Here is a 25,633-nt window from a genome sequence, read left to right on the forward strand (position 1 = left end):
TGAGTTATAGTTCTTTGCTGGAAAAAGGATGAGTTAATGGCCTTTGCAGGGACATGGATGAAACTGGAAACCATCATTCTCAGTAAAGTAACACAAAAAGAGAAAACCAAACACATGTTCTCACTCGTAAGTGGGAGTTGAACAATAAGAACACATGGACACAGGGAGGGGAACATCACACACTGGGTCCTGTCTGGGGTTGGGGGGTGGGGGAGGGATAGCATTAGGAGAAATACTTAATGTAAATGACGAGTTGATGGGAGCAGCACACCAACACGGCACATGTATACCTATGTAACAAACCTGCACGTTGTGCACATGTACCCCGGAACTTAAAGTACAATTTTAAAAAAAGAGCTTAAACTTAGTATCTCCAAGAAAAAAACAAAAGCAAATACAGGCACTTCTTATCAAGTTCCTGAAAATGTTTTAGATAGCAAATGTTCTGGGTATTTGGGTAGAAAATGCAATGAGTCTATTTCCACTGTTTTAAGTAGGAAAACGTGTTACTGTCCATCCAAAAACCCCAACCGGCTCCCCAAATATCAATTAAATATATACACCCACACACATGTGACCCTTGAACAACACAGATTTGAACTGCAGGGGTCCATTTATATGCAATTTTTTTTTAAAGAAAATATATTGGAAAATTTTTTGGAGATCTGCAATTGAAAAAACTGTTACATAAACTGCATAACCTAGAAATATTTTAAAATATTAAAATTTTAAATTTTAGAAAATTTAGGTATGTCATGAATGCATAAAATGTATATAGATACTAGTTTATTTTATCACTACCCAAAAACATATACAAATCTATTATAAAGTTAAAATGTGTTAGCCAGACATGGTAGATCATGCCTGTAATTTCAGCACTTTGAGGGTCCGAGGTAGGTGGATTGCTTGAGCCCAAGAGTTTGAGACCAGACTGATAAAACCCCATCTTTACAAAAAAAGTAGCCAGGTGTGGTGGCGTGTGCCTGTAGTTCCAACTACTCAGGAGGCTGAGGTGGAAGGATTGCTTGAGCTTGGGAGGTTGAGGCTGCAGTGAGCCAAGATCACACCACTGCACTCCCACCTGGGTGACAGAGTAAGACCCTGTCTCAAAAAATGAAAACTTACACACACAAACACAGACCATACATGGCAACATTCAAAGTCAAGAGAAATGTAAACAAATGTAAAGATGCAGTATTAAATCATACTGCATAAAATTAACTATAGTATATACTGTACTGTTAATAATGCCGTAGTCACCTCCTGTTGCTACTGCAGTGAGCTCAAGTGTTGCAAGGATCTACTTATCATCAGGGATAGGATTAGTATCATGTGATGATAATTATCTGTGAGCCGTCTGCCTCTCTAGAAAATTGCATATCACAGTGAAAGGTGATCTCTTGCAGTTCTTGAGTATTTTCTTTATCGTGTTAAGCACAATAGTGTAAAACTTGAATGACACATGAGACCCATACAGAGTACCTCTAGTGATGCTGGGCACGCTCCCAAGAAGCATAGAAAAGTCATGATGTTACCAAAGAAACAGTTGAACTGCTTGATATGTACCATAGATTGAGGTCCGCAGTTGTGGTCGCCTGCCATTTCAGACAGGTAATTCATCTTGTAAACAGATGACATAAACTCATGGTATCAATAACTATAGTACAGAACTATAACGGATTTTCTCTTCCTTGTGATTTTCTAAGTAACATTTTCTTTATCTTACTTTATCATAAAAATATCGTAGGCAATACATATAACACACCAAATGTGTGTTAATCAACTGTTTATGTTATTGGTAAAGTTTCTGGTTAACAATAGGCTATTAGTAATTAAGTTCTGGGGGAGTCAAAGTTAAACTTGAATCTTCAACCGTGTGGGGGGGTCAGTTTCCCTAACCCCACATTGTTTTAGGGTCAACTACATATAAACATATATAATATATATTACATATACATGTAAACACATATACATATATATTATATATATGCACACAAATACACATATGTATGCACATATATATGCAATCCAAATAAATGTGAACATAAAGCATTTAACACATCCAATAATTATTTAATAACATTTAAGGAATTCACTCATCAGTATACTTACTGCTGTGAAGTAGGTCTCACCTCCTACACCAACTGGTGCTAAAGACTAGGACGAAAATAAAAGAGGGTCATAACATTGGTTCTCAAACTTTAGGGAGCATCAGAATCACCTGGAGGGCTCTTAAGCAGATGACAGAACTCCAGCCCTAGAGGTTTTAATTTAGTGGGGCTAGTGTAAGGCTCAAGAATGTGCATTTGGAGCCAGCACTCGGGGGTTGCGTATCTGCTGGTTCAGGGATCACACTAAGAACCACTGGGTTAGAGGGTGACCTGGCATAAGGGCCAGGTTACTTTAGATTGGGTTGGAAATGTTTCTTCCAACAGGGCTATCAAAGAAGCTGTTAGTTCTGATTAAATATTTAGGAGCCGCTTCTACTTTTAAGGGCCCATATGATTATGACATTGAATGCAAGCCATTAGGCAAGACCTTGTGATGTGGTTTGGCTATGTCCCCACCCAAATCTCATTTTGAATTGGAACTCCTAGAATTCCCACGTGTTGTGGGAGGGACCTGGTGGGAGATAATTGAATCACTGGGGGCGGTTTCCCCCATACTGTTCTTGTGCTAGTGAATAAGTCGCACAAGAGCTGATGGTTTTATAAGGGGTTTCCCCTTTCACTTGGCTCTCATGTTTCTCTCTTGTCTGCTGCCATGTAAGATATGCCTTTTGCCTTCTGCCATGTTTGTAAGGCCTCCCTAGCCACGTGGAACTGTGAGTCCATTAAACCTCTATTTCTTTACAAATTACCCAGTCTTGGGTATGTCTTTACCAGCAGCATGAAAATGGACTAATACACCACCAAAATCTCATGGTGAATTTTAATCCCCAGTGTTGGAGGAAGGATCTGGTGGGAGGTGACTGGATCATGGGGTGATTTCTAACAGTTTAGCAACATCCCTCTAGTACTATCTTGTGACAGAGTTCTCATGAAATCTGGTTGTTTGAAAGCGTGTAGTACTTCCCCTCTTTGCTCTCTTCCTCCTGCTCCCGGCAAGTAAGGTGTGTTTGCTTCCCCTTCTGCTTCCACCATGATTCTAAGTTTCCTAAGGCCTTCCCAGAAGCAGAAGCCTATACAGCCCAAAGAACTGTGAGCCAATTAAACCTCTTTTCTTTGTAAATTACCCAGTCTCAAGTACTTCTTTATAGCAGTGTGAGAATGGACTAATACATTTTGGCAAACGTTGCCACCTCCCTCAACATTCTGAGCTCTGTGCCTTCTTCAGGGAACTGGGAGTAAATCTCCAGGAGTGGAGAACTTGAACAACTGCTCAGGGATCGCAGGGCACCTGAAACAATTAGCAGCCACTGCGTTTGTGCTGAGCGCTTTCCATCCATCATCTCAACTACCCTATGAAGTGAAGCCTATTGTTTTACTGACAAAGTGCTGTTAAATACTTCCAGAAATGACCAGTGGAGAGCCTGGCTATCACTAAATGGCCATAAAAGGCGCGCTGCCTAATGTTGGTTTTTGTTTGTTTGTTTTTTGTGGTTTTGTTTTGTTTTTGAGGCCGAGTCTCCCTCTTGTTGCCCAGGCTGTAGGGCAACAAGAGGCTCACCGCTATCTCCGCCTCCCGGGTTAATGTTGTTTTTTAAAAGTCAGCAGTCAGACTCTAAGAAGGGTGCGGCCTGAGCCGACCCAAGAGAACAAAACACCACGTCGTACTTAAAACGTCCGTTTCGGCCGGGCGCAGTGGCTCACGCCTGTAAATCCCAGCACTTTGGGAGGCCGAGGCGGGCGGATCACGAGGTCAGGAGTTCAAGACGAGCCTGACCAACATGGGGAAACCCCGTCTCTACTAAAAATACAAAAATTAGCCGGGAATGGTGGCCCATGCCTGTAATCCCAGCTACTCAGGAGGCTGTGGCAGGAGAATCGCTTGAATCCGGGAGGCGGAGGTTGCGGTGAGCCGAGATCTTGCCACTGCACTCCAGCCTGGGCAACAACAGCGAAATTCCATCTCAAAAAAAAAAAAAAAAAAAAAAAAGTCCGTTTCGTCCGACACCTGCTTTTCAAAATTCTACATTTAGACCGCGAGGGGACAGAGTAACGGCCGTGACCACGGAGGGCTGACCTTTTCCCCCGGCGCAGTTCCTCTAAACTGCTAGAGCTTCCCTTGAGACGAAAGCGATGGCAGTGGGCCTGGGTGCGAGGCTGCCCGGCGGGGGAAAGGAGGCTGCTTCTGGAGAGGGCGCGCTCCCGGTTTCTCCTTCCTCGTAAATAAAATGAAGCCAGGGTTCTGCCAGGACACCAGGCCGCGGTGACGGACGGAAGGGCCAGGCGTCGGGAGGCTCGCCCGGCGGGGTCGAGTGGAAGGCAAGGACGAGGGTAGCCTCCGTAGACCCTCCGCCCAGGCCCAGAATGCCGCCGCCGCCGCCGCCGCCTCGGCTCGGCCCACCCCAACCACAACAGGCCCTGGAGCCTTCTTACCTGGCGGCGCCCGGGATCCGCTTCCAGCCTCGCACTACTTCTGCGCTCAGCCCCCGCAGCCCTTCGCTCCAGCCCGCAAGGCTCCGCCCCCGGATCCGCCCCTCAGGATGCCCTCGCCGTCCTAGGCTCCCGGCTCCCGCACCGCGCAGCCACGCCTCGGCAGGAACCCCCTCCCCTTCCTCCACCCCTCGCGCGGAGCTCAGACTCCTGGCCCAGGTTCTGAGCAGGCCGGGTGGCCAGGACCCAATGAGCACATTCAAAACGCCAGGGAACTGAAAGTTTGCGGCGTCCTCCTCGGATTTGCTATGGGACATAAAAACTGTAGGAAACTTCCAAAGACTTCTGATTTTCCCTTTTATGTTTTTTTTTTTTTAAGTATATTAAAATATTTTTCAAAACGTTTCTGTGCGTCTTGCTGGTGCCCTGGGTGCCCCAAGGCCTGGCTGTCGGGCTATGCGGCCCTGCTGCAGTCTGAAGCTGCTTCCTGCTGCCAGGCTTGGGCAGCATCCAAATAGCCATCAGCCACAGCCGCATCCGTGTCCTGTGACTTGTTTGAAACCCAAGCAAAATGTTATGCGTTTAAAAGCTTACTGGGCTGCTCAGGGACCATTGTTTTGAATGAACCTCTTTCAGTGTCTCTATCAACTTAGCTGGTAGCTACTGTTCCCTAGCAGCCACCAGCGACAGGGACAGAAGAGCAAGAGCAGGGGATCCGCCTGCATGAGTCTGTCCCTTCAGGGTGGCCTCGCCCTCAGGGACTGGATTGTAGGCATGGTTTCAGACACAGCGGTGTGAAAGTTAGAGTTTTTAGTACTTAGGGGCCCTGGGTGGTACACAGCATGCCTACAGAACACACACACACACACACACACACACACACACACACACACACACACGGAGATCAGGGAGCACAGGGAGAGGGGAGGGAGGGACCCACCTACCCACCTTTGGGCCAGCAACTTTATCCAGATAAGTTTCCTCTGGAGAGCTCTAACTGGTGGATTTAAAGCAAGCAGGTGAAAAGGCAGAGGCGGGAGGAACTTGAACCGGAGTTTGAAGCTGCAGCAGTGCCTTAATATCACGTCACTTCATGTTTATCTCTGGCCACCAGCTGGAGCCATTTGCGTGGGATATAGTATTGGAAACTGTCAATGGTGATTGAGACCTGCTTCTGTTATTAAAAGTTAAACCTATTTGAAAATGGATGCTGAGGTAACAAAAAATTATAAGCACTCACCAGAACCGGAACCACCATTTGGAACATTAATATGTGCAGATGTAATTAGAAGTTTCCATTTGCTATTATATTTGGAAAGTGTCCCACTCACTGAAGAACTGGCTGTAAGAACGCCATAGGAGGGAGGGTGGGGCTACAGGCCAAAAGTACAAGTCTTCCTCCAGGAGGATGGCCTCTGTTGGAAAGCATGAGACACACTTTGAGGGTAAGAGTGAGAAGATATTGCATCTAAGGGCTGCTCCTGTTGAACTGGTCAGGGAAGAAGGCATGAGATAAAATTTAAGCAGGGGAAATTATAGATTACTGAATCTCTTTTAGGGAAAATCATATGGTAACTGTCTTGACGTGTGTCTCCTACTGTCATTCTGATGGCTTTGGGATGTCAGGGAATGAGTTCCATTTGGTGGTGCTCAAATCCTGGTATTCCTCTATACAAGTGAGAGTTTTTAAAATCAGGATGACTTGCTTTGATATTTAAAGCATGTCTCCTTAAAACAGCTAACACTGTGTATTTCCTAAGATGATTTCCAAAGCTCTTCCGTGTGCATTACCTTACACACACCCTGTTGGGTATTCCTTCCTTGACACACTTGGCTTCTGATATGCCACTCTCTCCTGGTTTAGTTCCCAGTTTCTTGACCATTTGGTCTTGAGATTCTTTTCCTTTACCCACTAATAATTTGGTATCCCAGGATTAGACTGAGAACCATGGCTATGTGTGCTCCCTGGGAGACTATAGTGTACCTAATAGTGTACCTACTCTTTTACCTCAGAATGTATGTGTTCGCAGATGATTCAGAAGTCTCAATCTCCATCCCTGACCACTCCCCCATCTTAATATTCATATCCAGCTGACTGCTGGACGTCTCCACGTACATGTTCCACAGACATCTTGTACGTAATGTGCACAAATCTGAATTCATCTTTAAAGACTGACTGCTTTTCCTGCATTTTTTTCATAAATGAAACAGAAACCTAGGAGTCGACGTTGACCTCTTCCACTTCCTCACATCTACTCAGCCATTCCTGCCTATTTTACCATTTCAGTATCTCAATTTCATTCCCTCTTCACATTGCTACTGTGCTAATTCAGATCTGTAGTTTGCGTTACTTGAGCCATTACAATATATGTGTTCTAAAACATGTTATCTGAGTAGTATGATTATTAATATGAAATATGAAAGGGTAAGTTTGTCTTCATGGTCCCTAATGGCAGCTGCTTAGCCTTGAATGCCCCTTCCTTTTCTTATAGTTTTCTCTACAAAATAACTGTTATTGGGGAAAATGGACGGTGGAACACACAAGAGGGGATAGTCAAAGCTAGGAGATGACTTTGAGCGGGCCTGCTACATTTGCAGCAGGTCACCAAGAATCCATCCCATCTTCTACCTTAAAAGCAAAGGCTGACTAATACTAGTTTATGGAAAACAGGCAATTATACAAAATACAGAGGTGGAACCAAAATTTGTTTTTAAAATGTGAGTTTTTTAACACTTGAAGGATTTCATTCTTAACTCTCAATTATATAATTACAAAAAAAAATCCAAGTTTCAGGAAAACATACTTAATCCTAACATAAAATTCATGTCACTTATCACAAAGACAGTCAAATGTATAAAGGAGAACCAAAACAGCAGCAGTATTTACAAATTTAAACTACATGAGATGTTGTGAATGATCTTTTGTTAATAAACAGCACATTACATACTTTTACATACTACATTTCAAAAATGCATCTGTGAATAATGTGATAAAGCGCATAGTGTTGAAGGCTTTAAATTAAATTCAAGGTCATCATGTTGAAGACCTGAAATTAAATTCAAGGTCGTAGTGATGAAAAATTTAAAGTCAAGGTCTTAGCGATAAAGACTTTAAATTCAAAGACAGATTGTCTAAGGACAAACCACTAGCGTTCAAGTTGTTTAGTCAATTAGTTCTCTGTGAGTACAAAATATTAGGAATCACTAAATGGATTAGCCTAATTACAAATTTTGATCATTTCTAAATAACTCACAACTGCAAGTCTTTTCACAGAATCAGTCACATAGTTTCTCTCTATCCTTGTGCGGGTATTTTAAATCCTTATTCAAAACAATTCCCTCTCCCTTTCTAGATTTTTGTAAGTATAAAATATTTTAAAACAAAGGTATGTCTGCTCCTTAGCTAGAGAACTATTCTTCCATTGACTCCTGGAAGAGAAAAAAAAGATTCCCATTTCCTCCTCTACCTCAAAAACACAAAGCAAACCCAAACAATCCAATTCCTAATGTAGTGTCACATAGAACCCAGGGCCTGAAACAATATTTCATGCTAGTTTTCCTGCTATATGCAGAGAACAAATTAGTTATTTACATTATTGAGAAATCTATTTAACAGCCTAGAATCATCCTAGTGCTTCCATCAGCAGAAGGCTTGCTAAAAAAGGCGTGAGCAACGGCGTCTGCGAATGGGAACATCAAAGACTCTCCTCCGTCTCTCCTCTTCATCATCTTCATCTGATTCATCCATGTCTGCTGAATCATCATCCTCGTCTTCCTCTTCTTCCTCCTCCTCCTCTTCTTCCATCTCTTCATATTCATCAGGACCCATTTCCTTTAAAGAGAAAACAATCTTTTGATAAGAAGAGCATCTATCAGTTTTTTACAGTTATTTCATGTAAATTCTCATTTATCTAGAATTCAAACCACCAGACATGGCAAATATGAATTTCCATAGACTTGAACAGTGCATTCTCACAACACACATGCTGATGCAAGATTCTGGAGTGGATTTTGTATCTTGTGTTAAATAATGCTCAGTGTGGTTTTTGTTGTTGTTGTTTAATGGAAAATCTTCTTTTTAAAAAAATTGTTTATTTTAAAATTTTCTTAGAGACGAGTTCTTGCTATGTTGCCTAGGCTAGCCTCGAACTCCTGGGCTCAAGCAATTCTCCCACCTCAGTCTCCCGAGTAGCTGGGACTACAGGTGCATGCGACGCAGCCCGGCTCAGTATGGTTTTAATGGATAAATATTTCACTAAGCCAGTACTTATTTTTTATACAGTAGCTGGTAATTCATAGAAGGTAGCAAACAGACCACTTGTAACAATCCAAGATACTGTTTTACTGAACTTATATTCATACACTGAATAATAATTATTAATCTATATACTTACAGAAAAGAGGATATGAAAATATTAATCAAGTATGACCTCTACTGGTAACTTTTATGCACTGTCAACAAGAAGTCTAACATTTTTATTGAGCTCCTACTATAAAGACACATCATTTCAATTCAACCATCAGTAGCCTCTACTTTTTAAAAAAATACTTTTATTTTTTTAGTGGCTTGAAACAACAACAGTCATTATTATCTCTCATGGTTCATGTGGGTTGGTATTTGGGAGGTATTCAGTGGAGTGGTTCTGGGTTGGGGTCTCCCGTGATGTTGCAGTCAGATGGTAGGTGGAACTGCAGTCATCTCACGAGCGTCTTCATTCACATCTCTGGTACCCGTGCGTGATGATCGAAATATCTGGAATCTGAAACAGCTGGGGCTCCTGGGTGCCTCTCTCTATCTCTATGTGATGTCTCTACATGGTCTCTTCTGCATGACGGCTTCATGGTAGCTGGACTTCTTACATGGTGGCTCAGGGTGTCCAAGACACATGTCCCAGGAGAGAGAGAGAGAACTCTAGGCTGAAGGAATATTACCTTTTTCTAACTCAGAAATCACAGTGTCACTTTGCCAATTCATTTTAAGTACATACCTAAGATCAACCCACACTGGAGGGAAATGACAGCCTCTATTTTTAAATTACCTTGTTGGAGGCTTTCAGATTAGGACAGTAGTGATGTTGAACATGCATCTGAGTATCTCTTGGAAATGTCAATTCTGCCCATGCAATGTCTCTACTCAAGCCATGACTTACTCTGCTGTCAATGTTCTCTCTCACACATTTGAAGACACAATGAAAGGAGTTGCTACATTGAACAGAATTCTGAACAGCAAGGACCTACTTGGTACTCTGGAAAGTACGGGACAACCTGGGGCATGATGTCAGCCAGAGTCCTTCCACCAAGGCTTTCATGGTGTTGCGTGATCCAGCACCCCATTATCCCTCTGATCTCATCTCCAGCCCCTCTCCCTGTTGTTCACTGCACTCCAGCTATACTGGCCTCCTTGGGTCAAGCACACCAAATGCATTATTGTTTCAGAACCTCCACATGTGCTGCTCCTTTGCTTCAAACACTCGTCTCCCACATATCCACCTAATTCCCTCTGCTCCTTTCACGTTTCAGCTTAAATGTCACTGAGGCCTCTCCTGACCCCTCTTTATATTAGAACAACCTAACAATACATTCTTTATCTCTTTTACTCTGCTGTTTCTCCACAGCACTTATTACTACTTAATATAAGGACACAGTGTTTATTGTTACAGTTTGTCTCTTTGAATTGGAATGTAAATTCCAAGGCAGGGAATTTGATTATATTGTTTATCACAGTACTCAATAAATAGCTGTTGTACAAGCAAATCAATTAATGTAGGAGAAAGGAATTGTGTCACTTAGGATTTATTATAACACTAACAATAACAGAGAAAATATACACTGATATGACTTATAAGATATTACATTCTTTTTATCTTTGGATTTATTTTTTTAATCTAAGGAATGAAGACTTTGAAATTCAGTTAGGAGGTCCAAAAGGTGGGAAAGGCAAAGGCTTGGGAAGTTCTAAAACATGTTATCTGAGTAGTATGATTATTAATTATCTTAATGAAGAAGAAAACAGAAAAACTGTTAAAGAACTCAATGTGGCTAAGGAGAGAGATTGCTCAGAAAAAAAGTGTACACACACAAACAGCAGATGCAGAAAGGAACACACAGAGAGGAGTGGAAATGTGCAGCCGGAGCCTCTAAAAGTGCCCCCAACAAGCCAAACACGCATACCACCTAGACTAAGAAAAGACATAAGACCAACTAATGCATATTTCCAAGAGGCATTCCAAGGAGAAAGAAAAAGGAAGTGTTAAGCCTACGAATTAATCAGACTGGTAGAGGATGAAAAAGCAGAACAATTCTCCATATCAGGAAACTAATGTTCAAACAGGAAAGGTCAACAAATACAACCCCCATGGCTTTTTTAATGTCGATAAGAAGTCAGTCCAGAATTCTCATTTTATTTCTCATCCTTGAGAGAAAACATTTTCCACAAGGTAGGTCAAGATTTTATATGTTTATTTGTGGTTAGAAGGAAACGAAAACTAATAAGAAAGAACATAGTTAAGGGAGAGCTGAACATGAAATGGGTTTATTATTGTCATTTGAAAAGGAACTAATAGTAAATCTTGTAAAACTTTCTCAGTTTTAATTTCTGATATGGTAAGTGTTAATACAATCAACATAAGCAAGAATTCTTCGGAGTCCTCAATAAGTTTTAGAGTTTCAGGGGGTCATGAGACTGAAAGTTGACAACCGCTGTCCTTAAATAAAGACTACTTTACACCCACCCTAACAAACATTAAAAACAAACAAGATGCCAAAGGATCAAGTTGACCCAATAGTAACTCAACTGCCTACCGAAACAAACCTCAATGCTCTTTAAACTTTAGGACAAGGAATATTTCAGCAATAAAGATGGAGATTTCATAATGATGAAAGAATTATGTCATTAAAAATACATCATAATCCTTAGCATATTTGCATATAATTATACAGCTTCAAAATACATGAAGCAAACCTGACAGACCTAAAAAGAGAAGCAAAAAACTATAATTATATTTGGAGATTTCAACAATCATCTCTTACTTGTTGATAAGACAAAGACCAAAAAAAAAAAAAAAATCAACAAGTATACAGAAGACTTGAAAACACTGTCAACCAATTTGACCTATCATTTGTAGAATAATATTCCCCAAAATAGCAGAATGTACATTATTTTCAAATATACAAGGATCATTTACCAAGATAAACCATAATTTTGGGCCATAAAATATTTAGGATTGAAAATACAGAGCAAATTCTCTAACCACAATAAATTTAAAAAATCAATAGTCAAAAGATAACTGAAAACTCCCCAAATGTTTGAAAATTAACACATTTCTAGAAAAGTCATACATCAAAATTAAATTACAAGGGAAATCTAACACTATTTTGAACTACATGTTCATGAAAACATATCACAACTTGTGAAATGCAGCTAAAACAGTGCTTGGAGAGAAAAAAGGTCTGAAATTACTAACATAAACTTCTACCTTAAAAAAGCTAGAAGAAAAGCAAATTAAACTCAAAGTAGAAGAAAAGAAATAAAGATAACTGCAGAAATCAATGCAATAGAAAATAAGCAAATAGAGAAAATTAGTAAAACCAAAAGTTGCTCCTTTACATGATCAATAAAAATTATAAACCCCTAGCTAAAGCAATGAACAAAAGAGAAGATATAAATTAACAATATTAAGAACAAAAGAAGACATGTGATTATGGCTTTTGTAGCCATTAAAAGGATATCAAGGGAATACTGTCAATAACTTTATACCAATAAATTCAACATTTAGATGGAATGGACAAATTCCTTGAAAGGCACAAATTACCAAAACTGAAACAAGAAGAAATAGAAAATGAATATTAAAGAAATTAAATTCAAATTTCAAAATTTTCCCACAAACAGAACTCTAGCCCCTGATAACTTCACTGATGAATCATATCAAACATTTAAGGATAAGATTATTCCAAACTCATACAGATACTGAGGCAGTCAAAAAAGGAATTCTGTTATCCTAAGTAGCAAATTCCCAGTACTGGAAATACAGTTTCTGGCATTCCTCCACTGGGAAGAAAGCTAAATCTTCACTTCCAAATGTACACTGTAGATTCTTTTCACTATATATGCCACACAGGTAATGGCCCAAAGTCTCATTATCATCCTTCTCTTTCCAAACTGGAGTTGAAAATGTGTCAGCTCTGGGTCAGATTAATTTCATGTCCATCTTCCCAAATTTATACCCATCCATCAGGGTCATTCCAGAAGCTAGAGGGTATTTTCCAAAGATTCAACACCTACAACTCAATTGCACTCTGGGTATATAATTCATATTTTATCCCCATTGTATAACTGGAGCTTCATAATTTTCTTTAATCATGTTATAGTCTCTAAGATTGGGATTACTGTTACACTTGTCATAAGGTAACCCTAAAAACGAGATTTTAAAAATATACCTAGTTGACTTAAGAAATGATCCCAGAGAGACTGCCAAAAGTACACATCTACACACTAAATTTTCTTTATAATGATCTTTCTGGAATATTTGTTTATTTGACATTAAATTGGAAGTTTGAGCAAACACACTGTAAGAAGTTGTTTTCCCACTCTTAAAGCTGATTCTAACTGGTCTAATGTGGTATGTCTCCTAATCTAAAATATTTAGGCCACTGAACAGTGAAAAAGAAGTTGAATCTTTAAAACAGATAGCAGAAATTCTCTGGTTAGAGACTATGGAGCCTCATTTACTTGTCCATTTCTCTCAATAAATTCACATGACCCCCAAGATATTTCCTCAAAATCTCTAGGATTCTCTGGAATGCAATTTATAAACTTAACTACTTGCCTGCCTTATCTGCAGTGTTAACCCTACAAAGTCATATAAATCAGCACTAGAGGAAAATTTAACTTACCAATCGGGCTATAGACACCCTGAATGTTGGACATGCCATATGGAATCGGGGAATGGCAACATTAAAGATCTTGTCTTTAAAGTAAAGAAAGTGGAAGGTATAATATCCTTCCATATATCCTGATGTTGTAGAGAATGTGGTACAGCTTGTGTATTCATATACCCGACCTGGGCTGATGATTGGAAATTCACCTGCACAGAAAACAGTAACAATAAACCAAAGTATAAAATTCATTTATTACAATAAATAAGGTATGGTCTCCATGGCATTATGTAAACTACGTAATAGTAAATGCACAGTTAGAAAAAAAAATTCCAAAAAATGTAACAAAATGTTAACAGTGATAGGACAATGAGTAGGTATTTTATTCCTCTTGACCTTTTTTTTTTTTTTTTTTTGAGATAGAGCCTTGCTCTGTTGCCCACGCTGGAGTGCAGTGGCATGATCTCAGCTCACTACAACCTCCACCTCCCAGGTTCAAGCGATTCTCCTGCCTCAGCCTCCCAAGTAGCTAGGATTACAAGTGCCTGCCACCATGCCCGGCTAATCTTTGTATTTTTAGTAGAGGCAGGGTTTTGCCACGTTGGCCAGACTGGTCTCAAACTCCCGACCTCAGGTGATTCGCCCACCTTGGCCTCCCAAAGTTCTGGGATATCAGGTATGAGCCACTGCGCCTAGCCCTCTCAACATTTTTTAAATGTATTCCTCAAATTCCCTACAATGTAGAAGGTGGGAAGTATCTAGTGAAAAAAAAAAACAAACAAAACAGAACAGGCATGTTTCTTTTCAAAAGCTTTGAGGCATTGAAGACACAACCTTTAAAATATGAGTAATAAAAGCCTTACAGACACCAGTTCAAACTAATCTAAATATTTTTAAAGTAGCAAGAAACAAAAACCTAAAACTGAAGATGCATCCTAAGCATTCAGACCAGACAAAATGGCACTCACAAAGGACAGTCCTTATACCACTGGACCAAATGGCAGAAAAAGAACTGTGGCTTTAATAAAGCCTCTCTCTTAGCACTAGATCCAGAAAAAAATCCTGGACTCAAGCCCAGGAAAAAAAAAATTGTTAAGCAAACATGTAGATCTATTCATAGCAATGAATTTAGAAAACCTTAAACTGGATTCTGCATATGCTTAGGACTGATAACAGAAGTACATAGCATAAATGTGTTATTTTCCTGGAGCACATATTCAAACCTGAAGAATCTGAGGGCTCAGAGACTTCAGATAATCACAATCTTTAAGAAAGCCAAATGACAATGGTAACCACAACTAAAGTGACTGAAATCCACAAACAATAAAAATTCATGCCATTAATTTTAACATTTCCCCCCAAACTTCAAAAAAACATGACCAATACAAAATTTATTTCCCCTTTCTGCCCTATGTGTTCTAACCCACAAAATATAATGAATAATGAACCAGTTAAAAAAAAAATGAAGGAGAAGCAAAGAACCCCAGGTGATCCATAGAAAGGGAAATCAATCCCTGAATAATTGAGTTTGCTATTATTTTAGAAAAGTTAATGCTTAAGGGATTAAATTAATAGGATAATGACCTTTTATGTTATATTTATGATGCAAAGTCTAACATTTCTTCTAAGGAATTAATGTATAAACCTAAATCTTGGGTTCCATACCAACTACTCCAGGTCCTTGAACTTCTTCCACGTCACCCTTAGCATTTGTTATTCTCCAATAGCGACTGTCCAACTGACAGGCCTTCTCAGGAAGTGCATCCTTTGACATTTCAATCCTAGAGAAGGGAATGGGGTGGTAGAGACAAAAATCTGGCTTGTTTCTTTGGTTTAAGAGATACAGTACACAGGCTAATACTATGAAGAAAAATTTCCAAAAAATTAAGAAACCCAACCCAAAGTCCATGTTAGCCATCTATTTTTCTAAGTTCTCAAAGACACTGGCTTCATGAGCTGGATCCCCTACAAAATGCTTTCACTCAACGTACGCATTTGACTGTTAGTGTGGATCAACAATAGAAAGGGCAACATAAAATATGCAACATAATGGTAACAACAATCTTTTGCTGTTCAAATAAAGATCAATTTGGCAAATGCTTTCTAGAAGATAGTGCCATGAAAAACTTCTGGAGAACTGAAAGTCTCTCTTTAACGGCATAAGGCTATACAACCCATTTCCCTTTTTTCCATTAGTTTCTAGACAGTGTAAGGCAAAATGTCACCAGTTACTGGGATTACACTTTTTTTTTTTTTTTTTTTGAGACAGTGTCTCACTCTGCCACCCAGGCTGGAGTGCAGTGGCGTAATCTTGGGCTCACTGCTGCCTTGACCTCCTAGGCTGAAGCCATCCTTCTGCCTCAGCCCCTCCAGTAGCTGGGACTACAGGCATGTGCCACCATACTAGGCTAATTTTTTTTGAAATTTTTGTAGAGACAAGGTCTCACTATGTTGTCCAGGCTGTTCTTGAACTCCTAAGCTCAAGCAATCCTCCCACCGTGGCCTCCCAAAGTGCTGCGACTACAGGCGTGGGCCACCACATCCAGCCTGGGATTACACTTTGACTCTGTTTCTCAATGCTATCGCTTTCCCCTTTCCCTAGGAATCTGGTGTCTCTTATTTTCACTCTGAGTATCCTATAAGTATGCGTTGATATGTTTATTTTGAGCACATATCAATCCTAGGCAGGATCTAAATCAAACAAGTAAAACAACAAATATCTATACATGTGTACTTGGATATAGCAAAGGTTGCATACAGTATCTAAATCCTAGGATACTTTCTGGTAGTTATATTTTACTAAAATACTTCCAGTATGCATATATGCATGTATGTGTATTTTAAAATATACTTATATATAACATAAAACACATAAAAATATATTTTAAAACACAGTATCCTTAATCCCTTAGGGCAATGAGTTATCTTTGTGTCATAGCACAGAATACTTCTAAGTAATATAAATTTAAAATATTTGCTTCTTATTTAATAAAATTCAATGTCTAACACTACGTCTGGCATCCATGAAGCACGCAATACACATTTATTAGATTTTTTAATTGAATATAAATAGGCCAGATGAAATTTAAAGTGCATGACTTTATTATGGCAATTTGACAGCTTCTAGAATGCATTACAACTTAGAGCTTTAATGACGACTACAACTTAGTGGTCCATTTCCACAGTATCTGGCACAATACTTAATACCCAGTATATTTTCAAGAAATAACTTAAATAACTTAGAGGTTAATATGAAGTCCAAGTCCTCCACGACCACTATCTTATAGAAAATGTATCCACCTTCCTCCCAATTTCAGCAAATTCTTTCAAAATGTGTCTTACATATCATGTCAAATGGGACAATAGCAACATGTCCATTGGATATATCCCACCATTAACTGAAAGGCGACCCCATTTAAAATTCTCACCTGATTCGGTATGTGAAGAAATAGTGGGGTGGATGTACAGAGCTAAGTTCTGGCAGAAACGATGTGGAAACTGAAACAGTAATATCCCCAGTTGTTGCTACACACTCTGGATCGTGAACATATCTAGGTAATTTAAAATTAAACATTTAAAATCTACAGGATTTAAAAGATACAATGCAAAATAGGTTATACTTTAGGACGAAAAATTTAAATCATATTTCAGACCCAGAAAAGTTCAATAATATTTGGGTATAGTCCTATTAAACTTAGAAGGAAACTAGAAAGAAACGATAAAACCTTGGTAACTCTGGATCAGTAATGAGAGCAATCAAGGTTCAATGATCAGTGGTTCCAATAATAGACTGGTAATTAGCTTGGAAACAAAATTGAGCTTATTCAGTTTCCAGGGCTAAGGAAACTTTTAGGACATCTGAAAACCCAGCTACATGATGGCTAATGCTAAATGATGGCTCTGACGATAAAAATGTGCAAGTATGCTGTTCCCAGAAGCCTCTAATGTATAATCAGTCTATCATTTCTGCCAACCAGGCTATTATGAACCAGTATTACCTCCAATACTATCTAAAATACCTGAATGTTCCATTTAGAGATAATAAATATTTGCCAGGAATTAACAGTTACTGACTTGCTATTCATAATAAATCTATCAGTTGCCAAATAACTTTGTTTTTTTTTCAAAAATAAATTATATAGATACTATTAACCCATAGTTTCTAAATCAAAATCACCTTTTCTTGATTCTTCCGGATAGGAAAAGACCAGTTGTCTAAGCATTTAGATGTTTGGCTTTAAGGTGAGAATAAAATAGTGAGATTGAAGACAATCTTCTATTATCAATCTCGATAGAGAGGTTTTATTATCAACCTTCTTGGGAAACTTCATTTCATGATCTGTGACTTATCATTTTTTTCTGATTTACAGTCATTTCAATACAAAAAGACCTAAATAAAATACCTGAAAATTTGGTCTCTGATGATGGGGAAGCCACCTGATACAACATTTTTGACATAAGAGGTAAACCAGTCAGTAAAAGTAGCACCTATAAACCAGGAAAGGGAGAAAAAAAGAAAAGAACAAATAGTTTTGTAAAATCTATATAGGAAACAATTGTAATTCCTCTATACTTTACAATATGATACCAAAACTAGAAACATTTATAGATATAATTGTGCTAATCATTTATAAGGTCAATTTCTATTCTCAATTCTATCTACCTTATTTCCTTGGGATTCTTCCCCTTTTCATCCCCCCAACTATTGTTAGAGAATCCGCCAATGACCTTCAAACTATTTTTTTACACTTACAATTAATCAAATTTTAAACTTTAATTCATTCTGGTACAAGAATGAAAAACCTTCTGTCTGTAATTTATTGAACATATAGAACAAAGAATATACAGCTATGTCTAGGAAGAAACTACAAGAAAAATATCAGCACCTCTTCTCAGACTTCCCTGGTCCAGGTACATCCTGACTCAAGCACAAAATTTTAGCAGAAGCCAGACTCAGTCTGGACATCTACCAGGGACATGGCATTGTGGAGTTCTGTGCATCCGGCCAATCCCAAAGTGGTCTAGTTGCACACTATTATAGATTTAATTGCACAGCGGTCCTCCATATTCTTAGTGACCGGTTCAAAGCAGAAAAGGATTACTGGAACAGTCTAGTCCAGACCATATATCAGTGATCTAATGATTGGAACTAGAACAAGTATTTACATGAATTAATAATGTTTACTCCTTCTAGGTAATATTTAACATAAGTCTGTCAGACCCCCCATTATTTACTGTTAATACATCTCAGTGCCTAGAACATATTAGTCCTTTAATTAATTTTGTTCAATGAATTTCTTTGTAATCTGGTTTCAGTTAACCCAGTTTCTACACTCTGTCACACTGAATGTCATATGCTAAATTTATAGTGTTTACTAATTATTCTATTTAGGGAATGATAGAAGATACATTTTGGCTTATATCTAATGGTACAAGGCTTTAAGCTTTTAAAAGGCATCAGCTGAGAGAAGGGAAACTATAATAGTTGGCTCTTTTCTCAATATCTATTAATGACCCATTCTGACCCATTATTTATTAAACACTTGTATTCAAGGTTCATTGATCATGTACCTACTTTAAGTAAGATATTAAGAAGCTATATAATGTCATTCAAATTCATAGAGGGTATAATTTTACATTTTTAGCACTAGTAACTTCTCTGAATTTTAAAAAATCATATATATGTATATTTTGTGGAAAAAATGTTATATAGAGACAAATTTGTGGTTTGCATAAAAAGATTGGTACGGTGTATTTTAATCTACCTTATTTTATTACAATACGTACCAGAGTGTATTCTTTAAGATGAGGACAGACTAGGCTGCATTCACTACTAAACTTATCTGACAGATTCCAGTTTTCTTAAATATCTATTAATAGCACACTGAACACCAGGATATGCCATTTTGTGTGTTACCAGTCTAAACAAACTTAGTTGAATCAAGATGCAATTTATATGTTCTAAGGTAATTTACCTTTTAAAGTGAGCCCATATGTTGGGGTCTCTCTGATGGTTCTGGAGCTTTATCAAGGCAGCTGAAAGGAAGCTCCTTTTTCGTCCTTTCTCCCCGCATTAACTTCCCACCTCATCTCTTCTTAGTGTCTCTCAATCTTTTGCTTTGCTCTCCCATTTTAAGAGAAATCCCAGCTACTGGCATAGTATTATTACACCTTAGTACTCTGCTGGAGTGGTGAGGTTCTACACACCATGTCAGACGAGCACCAAACTAAGAGTAAGGAACTCACAGAGGCTGGGCAGCAGCTTACCTTAGCACTTGGCTGCCTTTCATTTATAAACTGAGTAGCACTGCTGGACCACAGCCACTATGGTAATCTCTGAAACTGTGTGCTATGCAAAAATACCAATGAGGGCAATGAGCACAGGAAACAGCTCCAGAGAGTGCTTAACTTAGAAACCAGAGACCACATGAGTCAGAGTGAGCTGAAAGCTAGGACCTATATTTAAAAGCTTTTTATAACTTACTAGGTAAGGGTGAGATCTTGATATTGTGAAGTACACCACGAACATGGAATGTGCCATAGTATGGAACAAATACAGTTCAAAGTTCCAATGAGATACACTGTTCATTGTTCAAAGTTCCAATGAGAAGACAGAATTGAATACAAATGCCTTAGTCTATAAGGACCCTTTACTATTCATATATGGGGATGTTTAATATATGTCAGTCAGTACCCTTAAAAAGCAGAATGGACAGTCTGGAAGCTTCTCTAGATGACCAAAATCCAAACAAGACAAGACGGGATAAATAGCAAAGGGGTGAGCTGTAGTTACTTACAAATTGAAGGGTTCTCAAAACCCATATGAAATACTCTTTTAAGGCCAAGAAAAACTAGTTGTACCAAGGAGTTTATGAGGTATAGAGTTTAAATTAGTCCCTAAACACTGTTGCTTTAGAGGTCTCTAACGTGACTTAGTATCTTAATGCTACTGCATTAGCACCAAAAGAGAAAAAGTTTAAAGCTGCTTTATATATCTGTATCTCCAATTATACATGAATATAATGAATAATACACGTGCGTTAAGAAAAATATATACACATTCACAGCAATTCTGCATATTTCATTGCCTTATAGAAGAGTCCTCAGAGCATGAGATTGTATATGGATTGGCTTTTTTCAAAATTAAAATATTCAATACAAAAACTGTTCTAATGAAAACCTAGATGCAGTACTTTATAAACCAGCAAACCTTAAAGAAATCCAAGTATGAAATTGCCAGCTGCTAAAGTAGCTGAAAAAGTTTTTACCAATTTAATTTTTTTATGATATCCAGGAAGAAGAAGCGGGGAAAAAAGACTTTTTTCTTTCCTACCTATAATAAACATGTCAATAGCAGCTGGATTTCGAGCCATTTGGTCCTAGGTGAGAAAAAGAATACAATCGATAAAACATATTTTACTTAATTTTTCATTGTTCATTATCTGTATCTTTCCCTGGAGATGAGGCAAAATAGATAAAAATAAAGTTGAGATAAGAAGATATATGGCTTGTTATCCTAGAAGAAAGGGTTCTGAATCAGAGTCAAGAGATCTGAACAATTCTAGGTTACTCACTCTTCTCAGTAAATGGAGAGACCAAACTACCATCCTTACAACCTTACAGAGACATCAAGTCAAAAATGAGATAAAAAGTATGAAAATGCTTTAAAAAGTTAAAAGCTATAAAAGCTCTTTAAATATGTAAAATGTTATGTAGAGTCACAAGTCTCAACTACGAAAAGCATTTTCTTTTTATTTTTTTTTTTGAGAGGGAGCCTTGCTCTGTTGCCCAGGCTGGAATGCAGTGGCTTGATCTCAGCTCACTATGACCTCCGCCTCCTGGATTCAAGCAATTCTCCTGCCTCAGCCTCCCCAAGTAGCTGGGACTACAGGCGTGCGCCACCACACCTGGTTAATTTTTGTGGTTTTTTTTTTTTTCAGTAGAGATGGGGTTTTGCCATGATGGCTAGGCTGGTCTCAAACTTCTGATCTCAGTTGATCCACCCGCCTCAGCCTCCAAAAGTGCTGAGATCACAGGCGTGAGCCACCACACCCAGCCAAAATGTAGATTTTATATTTTAAATTCCTTTTTTGAGTAAAAGTTCATATCAAGGCAAAATGAAGGCAGAGGGTGTGTAACTGAGAAATTACTGAGAACTTAAAATTATTTTTTCATTTTTATTAAATGAAACCAATACCATAATATTTTCTGTGGTTACATTAAAATAATAAAAGTCTCCTAAAAGAACTACATTTTCGATATGTCAAATACTCACTGAAGAAAGTTTTAAAAGTTTCTACTGCACTCAAAGCATGAATCAAAGGATGTTCAAAGGCTAAATTTTTGGCAAGTCTGAAACATATATTACAATTAATTACTTCAACAAAAAGCTCCTCATTAGTTTTCCTTAAAATACCTTAAGACAAATCGTAGCTTTTCCTCTGTATTTACACTAGTTTTTTATGTCCAACTGTCAAGTTTTCTCTTGAGTTCCATGCCATTATGTCAGAATATTAACTCTAGTTAGAGAGGTCTATGACTAAAATGCATAATATTCTATACCCATTCTACAATCCTGAAAATACCTAATGCATGCATTTATACAACCATCAGAATACATCTTAATGCCATATTTAAACACACGTTCTACTTACTGGACATTGGTAGAAAACTTCATTTTTGTTTCGGCCCTCTGCAGCTTCCACTGCTATGTACTGACTCAAACCAGTATGTATGCAAAAAGTTAAAGGCAGACAGTATTTCAATCCCTGTCTCTGCTGGAATCCTCCGGCAGCTGTATCGACGTCTAACAAATCTTCAGAACGATAGTGATTAGACAGTGCCATGCTTCCCAATAACCTGAGGAGCATACAGACTCAAACATGTAATACACAGCAGTGCCAAACAGCTGTGCTTCATCTTTCTGATGAATAATAATTTCCCACTCACAACTTTATGAGTACTAATTAACATGACAATTCCAAATCAGGAATACCCAAAGCACTATAATTTCTAAATATTTAATTCAAACCCTTTTGATTGGAAAAAAGATTCTGATTTAAATTGAAAATTAATTAAATGTCTAAATGGCAATGTTTTAAAAAGAAATACAGTTTTATTGTTTTCAAGAATCCATCTTGCCATGATATATTGATTTGCTGGTGTTCTGCTAGCCATGTATGTATGGCCAATTTAATGTTTAAAGAAGTAAATTATCTGATGCGTTTATCCTGATACAACCTTTGGCTTACCCTGTGCAACCAGAGAGTATAAATGTAAAGCAGCTTAAACTTTGTCCAAATTTTCACAAAGTTGGATGCCTGGGGTATAGATTAATCTCATTAAATATACAAATAGCAATACAGGTATCAAGGTATTCCTTGATGAGATTCCTAAGTCTCAATGCTTGAGCCATGTATAGATAAAAATCCCTGGGTTGCAATTTATGACCTATTTGTCATGTCGGTTCTGGGCAACTCTTCTAATAAAGTTCTCTCCTGTTTGCTCTTAAAATCTGACAATTTTTCAACTTTGTCAAGTTTCAGTTCAATAGGAAAAAATAGCCAATAATTTAGGGTCATCTAGTCCTAACTGACTTCTGTTTCTGACCCATGCCCAGTATTTGATTTCTTTCTTTTTCTGAGTCAGGATCTTGTTCTGTCACCCAGGCTGGAGTGCAATGGCTTACTGCAGCCCCAAACTCCTGAGCTCAAGAGATCCACAGGTCCCGAGTAGCTGGAGCTATAGGTGCATGCTACCAAGTCTGGCGAATTGTTTTTAACTTAATTTTTTATAGAGACAGGCAGGATCTTGCTATGCTACCCAGGTTGGTCTTGAACTCCTGACTTCAGCAATCCTCCTGCCTTGGCATCCCAAAGAGCTAGTTTCAGGCATGAGCCACCGTGCCCTGCCCCCAATATTTGATTTCTGAAGACTACCTTGTAATCTCAATGTGATTACCTCCGGGATTCCCTATACTCATTCAACCCTCATCTGAAATTGTAACAGAGTCTCACATGATTCTTCACATACAAAGGAACACCAGGTTCCAATAAGAACAATGCAAAGTTCTCCTTAAATTCTTATTAGCATTTCACAAGCACAATGTCTCTGAAATAGCTGACTTTCATAAAAGTGCAAAAGGAGTAGGCCCATTAAAAGCACAGCCTTCTAAAACTGTGGGTGAATTCTGGTGACTACTGCATGGTCCACTTTTACCCAAGAGTTCTACCATGTAAGGTGGATATGGTTGGCTGGAAGGCTGAAGCAGGAGGGTCCCTTGAGCCTAGGAGTTCAAGACCAGCCTGGGCAATATAGTAAGACCCCATCTCTAAAAATAATAATAATAAATAAAAATTTAAAATAATAAGTTTGTAAAACAAATCTTAATAAAAAAAAATAAAGCTGAACCAGGCACAGTGGTATATGCCTGTAGCCCCAGCTACTTGGGAGGCAGAGGCAGGAAGATTGCTTGACCCCAGGAGTTAAATACCACTAGCCTGGCAATATAGCAAGACATCATCTCTTGGCAAAAAAAAAAAAAAGGCTGGATGCGTGGGTTGCATCTGTAATGCCAGCACTTTAGGAGGCTGAGGCAGGAAGTGCTTGAGCCCAGGAATTCAAGACCAGCCTGGGCAACATGGCAAGACCCCATCTCTATAAAAAATACAAAAAAGTAGCCAGGCGTGATGGTGCGCCTGTACTTCTAGTTAATGGGACAGCTGAGGTGGCAGGGTCGCTTGAGCCAGGGGAGTCAAGACTGCAGTGAGCTGAGGTCACGCCACTACACTCCAGGCTGGGAGACAGAGCAAGACCCTGTCTCAAAAAAAAAAAAAAAAAAGCTCCACAATAAATACTTCACTTTTTAGAATTAAATTTTAAACAGGCCATTCAACTATAGACTGTGTTTAATATGACAAAACAATTTTCTTTAGTGTAGTGTATGCAGCTCTGGACAAATGATTGCTCTTTACATGTAGAGTAGGTAGAATTTGCATCAAGCTCCCAAAATAATTTGCCTGGCCTGTAATAAGATACACATTTCAAGAGTTCTGAAGAATTTGGTTAAAATATATCGCACATACCTTTACTGTATGTCCCATCTCCCATCCCATACCAGACTTCATTTTAACTATACAAGTACATTGATAGAAACTGTGTTTTTATGAGATATATTTATTTTGGTAAAATCTAATTCAAGCTATTGATTTTGTCTTATGGATTGCTATAAAGGAGAAAGAGGGAATTCCATGCGTCTTTAATTTGTTAAGGGTAACTACAAATACAATTTATTTACTTTCATTCTAAAAAATAACTTGCATCATTAAAAATAACCAAAACATTGAATATCTTACCCAGGAACCACTAACTTCTGTCCATTGTGGATTCGGTATGAACATCGATAATCGTCAGGAAGCTTGCAGCCAATCTGCGCTTCCACAGCGTCAAGGTCTTCCTCTCGAGCACCCTCTATAAAGGCACAAAAAAGAGTGAATTGTGAAGAAACAACCTTAAATCTAAGAAGAAATGCAATCTATCTGCTAACTAATGAAACAATCTTGGAGTGAGTGAATTCTGTCCAAAATCTACGGCTGAAATAGAGGGAAATGAATTGAAACCTAATTTGAAGCACTGAGCAAGCAAATTTCTTAGTTTCCTCCCAACAGGGAAAACACTGGCACTTAGTAAAACATGGAAAGTGGGTACCAATGAGATCCACAATAATGTTTTCACATTATAACACAAACCTCTAAAGTGCCTAAATCTAAAACATTCATACTGCTTTATTAAAAAATAATAATAACAACAAAACCCCTGCAAGTTCTCTAAACTGACGTTACTTAAGAGTTTTAACATTGACTCTCAATGGGAAATATAGGACATAAGGTATGGGTTCATGTGTGAGGAGGCCATTAACTTGAACTCTATTTTGCATGTTTGTAAATTTGCCACATATTCAAGCTTTTGAGAAGTGAGAAATAATGACAAATACCAAGAGAAGAGATCGACATTCAGCAGCAGCCCACCAGGTTGTTGGACTAAACCTCTTGCTGAATATTGACAACAAAAAATTGGCTTGAAGACTTTTGAAGAATCACAACAGCAGGGGAGAGGGGTCCAGGAGAAGAGGGAGACTGAGAGGTGAGCCAGGCATTGGAAGCCACCTTGTCTTTAGACAAGATAAGAATTGCTGTCAATTCTGAAAGCAAATATGAGGTTGA

General features: G+C 38.5%; 2 protein-coding genes across 5 annotated transcripts in view; both read right to left on the bottom strand.

Moving 5' to 3' along the window:
- The window catches only part of CD59 (CD59 molecule (CD59 blood group)), a 23,432-nt gene extending 18,762 nt beyond the window's left edge, over positions 1-4,670 (bottom strand). The window contains exons 1-2 of one of the 2 annotated variants that reach the window (XM_017849692.1): positions 4,542-4,663; positions 2,113-2,157 (exon numbers count right to left, since the gene is read on the bottom strand). The gene's annotated coding sequence lies outside the window, so the exon portion shown is untranslated. Of the gene's footprint in view, positions 1-2,112; positions 2,158-4,541 lie in introns of both variants that reach the window. The other variant, XM_017849693.1, reaches the window with a different exon arrangement.
- Positions 4,671-7,231: 2,561 nt separating this feature from the next.
- The window catches only part of FBXO3 (F-box protein 3), a 33,834-nt gene continuing 15,432 nt past the window's right edge, over positions 7,232-25,633 (bottom strand). The window contains exons 4-11 of one of the 3 annotated variants that reach the window (XM_017849695.1): positions 24,767-24,881; positions 22,067-22,271; positions 20,746-20,791; positions 17,816-17,900; positions 16,841-16,963; positions 15,078-15,193; positions 13,431-13,621; positions 7,232-8,370 (exon numbers count right to left, since the gene is read on the bottom strand). In XM_017849695.1, coding sequence (XP_017705184.1) covers positions 8,194-8,370; positions 13,431-13,621; positions 15,078-15,193; positions 16,841-16,963; positions 17,816-17,900; positions 20,746-20,791; positions 22,067-22,271; positions 24,767-24,881 — 1,058 coding nt within the window. In that variant the 3' untranslated portion in view covers positions 7,232-8,193. Of the gene's footprint in view, positions 8,371-8,650; positions 9,456-10,315; positions 12,355-13,430; positions 13,622-15,077; positions 15,194-16,840; positions 16,964-17,815; positions 17,901-20,745; positions 20,792-22,066; positions 22,272-24,766; positions 24,882-25,633 lie in introns of those variants that run through there. The other 2 variants (XM_017849694.1, XM_017849696.1) reach the window with 2 other exon arrangements.

The sequence above is a fragment of the Rhinopithecus bieti genome, unplaced genomic scaffold (assembly GCF_001698545.2).
Source record: "Rhinopithecus bieti isolate Rb0 unplaced genomic scaffold, ASM169854v2 scaffold_32083, whole genome shotgun sequence".
Lineage (NCBI taxonomy): Eukaryota > Metazoa > Chordata > Mammalia > Primates > Cercopithecidae > Rhinopithecus > Rhinopithecus bieti.